The sequence below is a fragment of the Zalophus californianus genome, chromosome 4, assembly GCF_009762305.2.
Source record: "Zalophus californianus isolate mZalCal1 chromosome 4, mZalCal1.pri.v2, whole genome shotgun sequence".
Classification (NCBI taxonomy): domain Eukaryota; kingdom Metazoa; phylum Chordata; class Mammalia; order Carnivora; family Otariidae; genus Zalophus; species Zalophus californianus.
Genome location: NC_045598.1, coordinates 12,138,510 through 12,150,116, shown reverse-complemented (window position 1 = coordinate 12,150,116; position 11,607 = coordinate 12,138,510). Strand labels below are relative to the sequence as shown.

At 46.4% G+C, this 11,607-nt stretch overlaps 1 protein-coding gene across 1 annotated transcript in view; it reads left to right on the top strand.

Moving 5' to 3' along the window:
* Nucleotides 1–797: 797 nt before the first annotated feature.
* SDHB (succinate dehydrogenase complex iron sulfur subunit B) overlaps nt 798–11,607 on the top strand; it is a 29,309-nt gene continuing 18,499 nt past the window's right edge. The window contains exons 1-2 of the mRNA XM_027625132.2: nt 798–1,017; nt 11,115–11,242. Coding sequence (XP_027480933.1) covers nt 946–1,017; nt 11,115–11,242 — 200 coding nt within the window. The 5' untranslated portion in view covers nt 798–945. The remainder of the gene's footprint in view (nt 1,018–11,114; nt 11,243–11,607) is intronic.

Below are 11,607 nucleotides of genomic sequence, written 5' to 3'. Positions count from 1 at the left end.
GACTTCTCGCACAAGACTGCTGGGGGTGCTTAAGTGAGATGATGAAGCCCAGTGCCAGGCATATCGCAGGTGCTCAAGCAATGGTTTCTGGTGCTATATGGCTAAGTAAGCCACCAAGGGCTGGCTCCCCTCTCCCCACTATTTTACAGAGCAGAGCTTGCTGAGGTGTGAGTGCCTGGTTGCCCGCCTAGCCGACCAGTAAACCCGGTGAGGGCAGGAACTGTGCCTGGCTTGCTCACTCACTACAGCTGCCCAGCGCCCAGCACAGAGCAGTGCTGCTGGTGTATCTTTGGATGGATGGGTGAGTGGATGGATGGATGGATGGATGGGGGAGTAAGTGGATGAGTGGGTGGGTGGATGGATGGGTGGGTGGGTGGATGGATGACCCATCATCTTCGACATCCCCTCCGTTCCTTCACCAACTCTGCCAGTTTGCCTGGGACCGAGGAGTTTCTCGGGATGCAGGACTCTCCGTGCTGAAACCAGGACAGTCTCGGGCAAACCGCACTGTGTCTGACAACTGTCTGACTAAAGCCACTAAACTCATCACTAAGAGATGAGTGATACTACTGACAAATTTTCAGGAAGAAAGGGGGCTAAGATAGGGACTGGACTCAGATCGGATGGCTCCTCCCTCCCCATCATCTAAGCCCGGGTCTTTCCAACGCCCTCCTTCTCAGACTCCGCCCCCTTCTGGGAAGGTCACCTTAGGAAGGCGGGAGGCCAATTGGGCATGCGCCGCGCACGCCGCAACTGCGCACGCTTGCGTTGGCTTTCTCCGCCTTCCCTCCTCCCACTCGGGAAACCGGAACCGCCTCCCAGTCGGCGGCTCCAACGCGGCCAGCGGGCCCCGGGGGACGCCGGGCCGGCGCCGCGGTGCTCGGCGGGACGACGGCGGAAAGCGACCTCGGGGTTAAGGGGTGGGACGCGACGTCAGAAGCCAAGATGGCGACGGTGGTCGGACTCTCCTTGAAGCGCCGGTTCCCGCTTGCAACCGTTGGCGGAGCCTGCCTGCAGGTGAGGTGCGGGGCGGGAGGGAGAGGGCAGGCAGGAGAGTGATGGAGGCGGCCTGTTGCTGAGGGGGCCGTGGAGGAGGCCGAGAGAGCACAGCGCAAGGCCGAAGGGAAGGGAAGGGAAGGAATCGCTCCCACTGCGTAGTGCTCGGGTCTGGGCCTGGAGCATCCCTGTCCGTTATCCTTCTGCCCCTCGCAGCAGCTTGGAAGGTTATCAGGGCGGAGACGATTTTTTTTTTTTTTTTAAGATAGGAAAAGTTCAGAGAGAGGTCTCGGGTTGCCCAAGGTCACATGGCAAGCGAGTAACACTGTTGGAAGCAGAATTCGAGTCCAAACCTTTGGGCTCCAAGCCCTTTCTCTGTCTTCAAACTAGCTTCTGTGGAAGAGACAGACCTGCGGGAGTGGGAGGGATGGGACCTGGGAAGCGAGGTCTCTCCTCCAGGATGCAAGATTGAGGGTTCCGTAAACGGGCTGGACCGGGATTGGGGAGGGCAGGGGAAGGGATAAATGGAGGCAGATCACTCTGTCTCCTGAAGGATCTGGACCCTTTCCCTAGTGGGGAGTTTGCGGGAAAGATTGGGTGCCTTGCAGCAGCGGCATCCTCTTAGTGGCCCTTTCTGTAAGGGGCTTACAACAATACCGAGCGCAGAGTTTTGGCACGGATCTCGTAGGTACAGAGCTTGGCTCTGCCCTTACGTATTGGTTTATATTACTCAGTGTGCAGTGATACGTTTCCCCGCACCCCCCTCGTATTGTCAGGAAACCACACACTTCTAATCCACCTTGTAAATGGGAATATTTGTAAGGGGAAGGGAAATTGCCATTGCACACATAAGGCACTAAGCACTTACGAATCCCTTTCAAATCTGTTTCCTCCTCTGGGCTCCTCAACAACCCCTGCAACGTGGGTGAATAGCAGTTCTTAGCTCCTTTTTAGAAGTTTGAAAACTGAGGCCCCAGAAAGAAAATTTTACTTGTTCAAAATATCATGGCCAAGAACCGGAAGATACAGGACCTAAATCCGTTATTTTTAACATAATATGAGAAAAACTCCTAGCACAGATGTGGGCACTGATGAACCAAGAATTAGTTCCTCTCCCCTTCTTGCGCTTACATGAGAATATCTCTCATTCTAAATATTGCTCTAGCCCTATAACAGTTTGTATGGCCTGTCTTCTGGTACTAGCTCTTTCCAATATGGTATATGTGAACTCGGACAAGTCATTTTATAGTCTTTCTGAAACAGGGAGGTAGGGAAGGAGGACTGCCTACCAGAGCCTCAGGTTGGTGTCCTCGGAGCATTAAATTGATGACTAATAATGACCTTGTTTACCAGTTCCTTTTATAGTTGCTGAGGAAGCAATTAAGTTGTGAGAGCCCCACCAATGAGAGTGAGTTCCAAAGCTCAGGTCCCTCTTCTCTTCCATGAATGAGTTGAGGAGAAGGCTAGTTTCATAAGTCAGTTTCGTAATTCCAGGTGAGGCCGTTGCAGGGTTTCCTGAGGTCAGAGAAATAGGAGTCCCTCCTCTCCACCTCTTAGGAATCTGCATTCATTCCTGTAAAAGCCACCTCAAAAGAATCCAATAATGAGGGGCGTTTGGGTGGCTCAGTCACTAAGTGTCTGCCTTCAGTTCAGGTCAAGATCCCAGGGTCCTGGGATGGAGCCCCACAGCATAAGCAGGGAGCCTGCTTCTTCCTCTCCCCTCTACCTGCCACTCCCCCTGCTTGTGCTCGCATGTGCACGCTCTCTGTCAAATAAAGAAATCTCTAAAAAAAAAAAAATCCAATAATGAACTTGGTATATTATCTATGGGTAATATTCAGGTTCCTAGGACTCTAAGATATGGTAGGATTTCTCTTCTGAATTCCTTTTATGCATTAGTCTGCACCAGTGAACCATAGTTCTTGCCTACAGTGTTTGGCTGTAAGGTATTAATTGATTGTGTTGCCTTATTCGTCTAGGCTGTGAACAACGTTAGGGCAAGTACCGCCTTCTCTCATTTGTGTATCTCATTGCTCTTAGCACTGGAGGGTCTTAGGATACCTGTCTGCCAATCAGAATAATAGAGAAACTAGTGATATTGCCAGTGTTGGAAAGCAGAATTATTTTCTGGGCTATGCTAGTCGCTTGACCCTCCATTTTAATCTTAGGAGGTAGATAGTAATATTACCTCCTCTTTTTTTTTAATTCTTTTTTTTTTATATTTTATTTATTTATTCATGAGAGACAGGGGGGGAGAGAGAGGGAGAGAAACAGAGGGAGAAGCAGGCTCCCAAGGAGCAGGGAGCCCGATGCAGGACTCGATCCCAGGACCCTGGGATCATGACCTGAGCCAAAGGCAGACGCTTAACCATCTGAGCCACCCAGGCGCCCAATATTTCCTCCTCTTTATACAACAGAGGAGATAGAATCAGAGAGGTTAAGTAATTTGCCAAAGAACACACAACTACTAAGTGGTAGAGCTTGGATTTAAACCAGTGCCACTCACACATTTCAGAAACAAGCCTGCACTTTCCGTTTTACTCAGGTTTATACAGACTCCTTTGCCTTCCACCTCTCCATTTCCACATCTTTCTCTCCTACCTCCAGATTTGTGTCCGTTCTGTTGAACTCCAAGTCTGTTCCTTAAGGAAACTTTCCTAAAGAAATAACAGGGCCGGGGCACCTGGCTGGCTCGGTTGGTAGAGCATGCAACTCTTGATCTCAGGGTCATGAGTTCAAGGCCCACATTGGACTTAGAGCTTACTTAATTAAAAAAGGGGGGGAGCACCTGGGTGGCTCAGTCAGTTGAGCGTTGGACTCTTGGTTTCAGCTCAGGTCATGATCTCAGGGTCATGAGATGGAGCCCCACGTGGGGCTCTGCACTCAGCATTGAGTCTGCTTGAGGTTTTCTCCCCTCTGCCCCTCTCTGCACATTCTCTCTCTCTTTCTCTAAAATAAAATCTTAAAAAAAAAAAAAAAAGAGCGCCTCAGATGGTTGGGCATCTGCCTTCAGCTCGGGTCATGATCCCGGGGTCCTGGAATTGAGTCCACATCAGGCTCTTGGCCCAGCGGGGAGCCTGCGTCTCCCTCTCCCTCTGCCTCTCCCCCTGTTCATGCTCGCTCGCTCTCTCTCTCTCTGTATCTCTCTGTCTCAAATGAATAAATAATTTTTAAAAATCTTAAAAAAAAGAATATTCTCCAAAGTTTGAATCTCAAATACACAACTTCCATCGAGTACATTTAAAGAAATTTGCTAGGGGTGCCTGGCTGGCTCAGTCAGTAGAGCATGTGGCTCTTGATCTCAGCGTCATGAGTTCAAGCCCCACATTGGGCATAGAGAAACAAAACAACAAAACAAAACCCTTACAAGGTCCTACGTGATCTGGCTCTCCTGCTGACTTTCTAATTTCCTTCCCCATTCCTGTCCCTCTCACTCACTCCATTCTCAACAACATTGACCACCTTGTTGCTCCTCAAACACGTGTCCACCTCAAGATTTGTGCTGAGTGTCTCCTCTGCCCAGTTTGCTCTTCCCCTAGGTACAGGCATGGCTTGCTCGCTCACCTCCTTCGGGTCTTGCTCAACTGTCAACCTTTTCAGTGAAGTCTTCCCTGGCCACCCCATTTAGAATTGTAGAATTATAGCCAGGACCCCCACCCCTCCCCCCCATGTCCCCCACCCCACTCCATTGCACCTATCCCCTGGGCCCACATAGTATCGATGTTATTTGTGTGTGCCTCCAGCCACTGTAAGCTCCACAAGGATCAGAATCTATGTGTATTTTGCCCTTGATCTCCAGGGCCTAGAACAGTCCTGGAACATAGAAGCCACTCTGTAATATTTATTGAACAAATAAACAAATAAATAGGTCTGGGCTAGCTACTACCTAAGATCTTGCTAATTGTATGAGTTGAGTGTTCTTAGGTTTGTTTGTGAAAAGGAATTATCTTTTTGTGCTGTTCTGTTTTGGATTTGCATTTTCGCCACAGACAGAATAGATAAAGGGTCGAACTTTGCAGTCAAATGACCCATGTTTGAATCCTGGCTCTTTTGTTGTATGATTTTTACTTTCATTTTTTAACTGAGAATAATAAAACTTCCCGTTGTTGTAAAGATTAGAGACAGCTTAGTACAGCATTTCACACGTGGTAAGGGCTCAGTGAATGGAAGTTTTGTTTTTGTTTTTTGGGGGATTTTTTTCATTTTTTTTTTTTTTTTACTTCTGGGACACCTGTGTAACAAATTTTTAGATTTCTCTATTGCACGAATTTATTTGTTCTTATCGCAGCTGCCATATTCCTCTGGATTAACTCTTAGTGCAGCCCTCAAGTGAACCACTCCTTCACTTAGAACCACAGCCTCCTCTGGTAATTTTGATTTCCGTATCTTCTCTCCTCCTTCCTGTTAACCCTCCCCCCCATCCCACCAAGTGTTGTATGAAATATACAAAATGAATTTAAATTAGTTGTTTAGAAAAAATTAGTAACACTTTGGGGTACCCCAAAACTTATGTTAGGGCTCATTGCCTTATAGTACTCTGTTGTGATGCACCCCTGCATTGTTTTTGTCTCACATCATTCGTAGGATAAGGATTTAAATGATCTGTAAAAAACCTAATTACATTTGGGGAGATCTGCATGAGCAAGTGTAGACCTTTCTATTTTTGTAGAGTGGCTATGAAGCAACATAGGTCTTAGGAAGAGGTGTTAAGGTGAGGACCTGTGGCAGGTGGTGGCCGTCACCTTCAATAAGCCTTTGTGGGAGTGAGACCGAGCTTCCTGGGACTGGATTTTTTTGCCCTCTGATGGAACTATTAAAGCAGCCTTCACTACCATGGAACTAGAGTTGGCAACAACAAAGTCCCAGGTTCTTTTGAAAGTCCAAGCTTTACTAATGTTTTGGCCAAAATAAAAATTGAAGGAGTTATGTTTTAAAGGCATTTTGTCCCTCTCTCTTCTAGCACCTACCACGGGCAAGGCAGCCACCCACCCAACTGTCACATAACGCAGCAGTTACCTTCCTGGGCATTTATCCCAGAGAGATGGAAGCATGTTCACAAATATTCATTGTAACTTCATTCATTGTAGCCAAAAACTGGAAACAACCCAGATGTCCTTCAGTGGGAGAGTGGCTACACAAACTGGAGTCCATCATACCATGAAACACTACTCAGTAGTAAAAAGAAACAGTACTTGGATGAATCTCCAGGGAATTATGCTGAATAAAGAAAAGCCAATCCCAAAAGGTTACATACTAGATGATCCCATTTATATATATGTGTGTGTGTATATATGTGTGTGTGTGTGTGTATCTTGAAATGACAAAATTACGGGAATAGAGACGGATTAGTGATGGCTAGTAAGGGAGGGAGGCATGAGGGGTGGGGTGTGGCTTTGATAAGAGCAATTCTGGGGTTCTTTGTGGGGATGGGAATGGTCTGTGTCTTGACCGTACCAGTGTTGATGTTCTGGTTGTGGGATGGTGCTATAGTTTTGGACAGTGTTTTCACAGGAGGAAATTGAGTAAAGGATATGAGAGATCTCATTATTATTTCTTATAAATGCATGTGATTCGGTATCTCAAAATGAAGTTTAATTTTTTTAAAAAGCAACAAACTGTGGATATATACAACACTGTGAATGAATCCCAGAAGTATTTTGTCGAGTGAAAGAAGCTAGACCCAAGGCCGATTGCATTTATATGAAATTCTGTAAAAGGCAAATCTGTAGTGATAGAAAGCACAGCAGTTACAAGGGTTAGGGAGAGGGCACTGATTGTAAATTTAGGAACACTAGAGAACTTTCTAGATGGAAATGTTCTGTCATAATTGTGGTAGGAGTTACACTTCTTTGTTAAAACTCATCAAACTATACACTTAAAATTAGTGAGTTTTATTGTAATGAATTATACCTCATTAAATCTAACCAAAACAAGGTGGGGGCAGTTAGCAAGCAGAAGGCTGCGGGAGCAAATCATCTTCCGTGATCTTTTCACTTCGTCCACTTTGTCTTAAATGCCACAAGGTGGCGGTAACCAAATGTTCCTGCTGTTTTACAAAATGGAGTTCCTAGGGGGTTCCTGGCTTTCTCAGTCGCTAGAGGGAGCGACTCTTGATCTCCAGGTCATGAGTTCAAGCCCCACGTAGAGCTTAAAAATAAATAAAATAGAATGGAATAGAATAGAATCCTGCCTTTAATTCTTAAAAAAAAAAAAAGATGGAGTCCCTAATGGAAGATGTTCCTTTTACTGCTGACCCTAGCCAGATTGGTAATAAAGGAAAATACCACTTCACCTTCATTCTCGTCTTCTCTCTGTATTTCCTTTTCTCATACTGAGATCTGATGTTTATATTTTCAGCCTCACTTAATTCAGGATACTTTGTGCCGGCAAGTATGACAATCACATTTCTTGTAGTTACACAATTAACCTTCCCAGTTTTTCATCTTTTCTTACCAGTTTATAAGAGAACTAGCTGGCCTGGGAGATAGGCTGCATGTGTCTGCATACAAACTGGGGGCTCAGCTGCTAGTTGCTGTTTAGACTGACAGGACCCCCACTCTGCCCCTCGGATGGGGCCCAGGGGACTTGGTGTGGCCTCCACCTGGTGTCCTCCTGGATAGAAGAGTTTCAAGGGCTGTGGGTCGGGGACAGCATGTTTGCGTTAATCTAATGCTCAAGTTTTGCTTTTTTCATTTTTCCCTTTTTAAATTTTATTTTAAATTCAGTATAATTTTTTGCATTTTTCTTCAATTTTTCTTAACTATAAATTGAATTGCTGTACACAAAGGCCTGGACCAGGTACGCTGGGAGATGTAAAATGTAACCTGTTCCATGCTGTGAGTGGTTAATTTTATGTGTCAGCTGGGCCACAGGGTGACCAGGTAGTTTGGTCCAGCACTCTGGGTATTTCTGTGATGGTGTTTTTGGGTGAGTTTAACGTTTAAATCAATAGACCAGGGCGCCTGGGTGGCTCAGTCAGTTAAGCAACTGCCTTCAGCTCAGGTCATGATGCCAGGGTCCTGGGATCGAGCCCCGCATCAGGCTCCGTGCTCAGTGGGGAGCCTGCTTCTCCCTCTGCCTCTGCTGCTCCTTCTACTTTTGCTCTCTTGCTTGCATACTCTCTCTCAAATAAATAAATAAAATCCTTTTTAAATAAATAAATAAACAAACCAAGTAATGTGGGTGGGCCTTATCCAACCAGTTGAGGACGTAAGTCGAACAAAAGGCTCCTTTTCCTCAAATAAGAAGGACTTCCTCCTGCCTGACTGCTTTCAAACTGAACATCAACTCTTGGGTTTTAAGCCTGCTGGCCTTTGATCTAGAACCACATCATCGGCTCTCCTGGCTCATGGGCGTTCAGGCTTGGGCTGGATTTACATCATTGGCTCTCCTGGGTCTCCAGCTTGCCAACTGCAGTTCTTGGGGCTTGCTATCCTCCATAGTCATGAACCACATACAATAAATCTCTTTTTATAAATACGTATATGTATGTATGCATTTTTTCATATGTATGTATACATGTATATGTATGTATAAACATACACATTGCTGATTCTGTTTCTCAGGAGAACTCTAATACACATGCCCTCAAGGAATTTAAGACGTAAAAAGAAGACAGAACCGGGGCGCCTGGGTGGCTCAGTCGTTAAGCGTCTGCCTTCGGCTCAGGTCATGATCCCAGGGTCCTGGGATCGAGCCCTGCATTGGGCTCCCTGCTCCGCGGGAGGCCTGCTTCTCCCTCTACCCCTGCTTGTGTCCCCTCTCTCGCAGTGTCTCTGTCAAATAAATAAATAAAATCTTTAAAAAAAAAAAAAGAACCAAGAAGAGACCTGCAAATATTCACAAATAAATAGGATAGTAGAGTGTTTAGGAACATGGGTTCTGGAGTCAGGCAGACTTGGGTTCCAGTCGTGGCTCCTCTCATCAGCTCATCATAAATAGTGGTTTTAAAAATGAGTATGAATTTAAATATGAAACTTTTGAGCAATAGCACCCTTTTTGCAAATCTGTTCTTAGGGGGAAGCTGTTCTGGTGAAGGAGGGAAGGAATCAGAGACCAGACCTCTTCACTGTCCCTCTCATAGCAGCCCCTGCAGTGGCACTCCAGGGTTCTGAGCTCACGGTGTGAGCTGGCAGAGACGGAATACCCAGGAGCTGATATAGAATCATCCTAGAGAACAGGACTCAGCTGTTTGTTAGTTCCCTAAATGTAGTCTCTTCTTTCCTGCTACAGTGCTGTGAACTGAATGTGTTCCCCCAGAATTCATACGTGGAAACCCCAGCCCCCATTGTGATGGTGCTTGAAGATGGAGCCTTTGAGAGGGAATTAGGGTTAGATGAGGTCAGGAGGGTGGGGCCCTTACAGAAAGAGGAAAAGACACGAGATCTCTCTCTCTGCCACATGGGGGCATAGCAAGAAAGCAGCCATCTGTAAACCAAGAAGAGGGTCCTCACCAGACACCAAGTCTGCCTGACACCTTGATCTTGGACCTCCCAGCCTCCAGAACTGTGAGAAACAGATGTTGTTTAAGCCACCCAGTCTTTGGTGTCTTGTTACAGCAGGCCAGGCTGAGACACCTAATCTAGAAGCACCAGCATCTCCTTACAACAACTACAGTAGCTTTCTGCTAGTTTCTCCACATGTTGTTTGGCAGTTCTTCCTTCAACCAGTGATATTCTTCTCAAAAATAAAGAATGATTATGTCTCCCACCTGATAATTTGTGCTAGCCTCTCATTGCTCTTAGGATAAAATTGAAATCTTGACTTGCTCACATCTGCCACTTCCATCCTTACTCAGGCCTCCCTCACTCACACTGGACTTCTCTCAGTTCTCCCAGATGTGCTGTGCTCTCCCCAATTGGGCCTCCACACATGTTGCCCCCTCAGTTTATACATCCCTCCTCCTTCCCCTGATCCCCACGTACCGAGCCACAGCTTGAATATCCTTTATGGGGCCTTCCCTGATCTCTTGTACTAGTGTAAGTCTCTGTTGTGTTCTTCCCTCTTTATACTTTATTATGAATATTTAATTTCTCTTGCCGGGGCGCCAGGGTGGCTCAGTCAGTTGAGCATCTGCCTTCGGCTCAGGTCATGATTCCAGGGTCCTGGGATCAAGGCCGGCATCAGACTCCTTGCTCAGCGGGGAGCCTGCTGCTTCTTCTGCCTGCCACTCCCCCTGCTTGTGCACTCAGCTTGTTCTCTGTCAAATAAGTAAAAATCTTTTTATAGGGGTGCCTGGGTGGCTCAGTCGTTAAGCGTCTGCCTTCAGCTCAGGTCATGATCCCAGGGTCCTGGGATCGAGCCCCGCATCGGGCTCCCTGCTCCACAGGAAGCCTGCTTCTCCCTTTCCCACTCCACCTGCTTGTGTCCCTCTCTCACTGTGTCTCTCTCTGTCAAATAAATAAATAAAATCTTAATAAATAAATAAATAAATTTCTCTCTTGCTCATACAAAGTAGATTCTGTGAGGGCAAAGACTTTGTTTCATTATGTGCTATTTCACCCGCCCCCAGTACCATATCTGGTATGTGCTAGGTGCTTAGTATTTGTTGGATATCAAATGACTGCCTTTCTCAGGAAGACTGTCAGGAGGCACCTTGGTGGCTCAGTCGGTTAGGCATCCCAACTTGATTTCCGCTCAGCTTGTGGTATCCGGGTTGTGAGATTGGAGCCTTGCCATGGGCTCTGGACTCAGCAGAGAGTCCGCTTTAGACTCTCCCTCTGCCCCTCCCGGCTCCGTGCGCTCACGTGCTCCACTCCAAAATAAATAAGTCTTGGGGCGTCTGGGCGGCTCAGTCATCAAGCATCTGCCTTCAGCTCGGGTCGTGATCCCAGGGTCCTGGGATCGGGCCCCGCATCGGGCTCCCTGCTAGGCAGAAAGCCTGCTTCTCCTTCTCCCACTCCCCGTGCTTGTGTTGCTGCTCTTGCTATCTCTCTCTCTCTCTCTATCAAATAAAACCTTTTAAAAATTAGTTAATTCTTTAAAAAAAAAAAAAGACTGTGTGTCAGTAATGTGTGGGTTTGTATCCAGTGTGGTAGTTTATAGTGCCAGCTAAACAGGAGGATTTATTTTGCATTTTTAATATTTTTTTCCCTTCTTGTGAATTTTTTCAATTTCAGGCCTGCCGGGGGGCACAGACAGCTGCCGCCGCAGCTCCCCGAATCAAGAAATTTGCCATCTACCGATGGGACCCAGACAAGACTGGAGATAAACCTCATATGCAAACTTACGAAATTGATTTGAATAAGTGAGTATCTATGTGAGAGCTAGGTATTTGATAAGTGAAAGTGTACTCTTGATCTGATTCAGGGACATGCTTTTCACATCCTTGGAAGGTTTAAAAACAGATCATTCAGTGGCTCTGGAATTTAAATCTCTTTTTCAAACAAGAATGAAGTATGTACCTGATTCAAAAAGATAACCGGGGGCACCTGGGTAGCTCTGTCAGTTAAGCATCTGACGCTTGGTTTCAGCTTGGGTCTTGATCTCAGGGTTTTGAGTTCAGTCCCCATGTTGGGCTCCCCTCTGGGCGTGGAGCCTACTTAAAAAAAAAAAAAAAAGACTAATACCAAGAAGATTAACTTTTGAGAAATTCCTTTCCTTTTCCCAAAT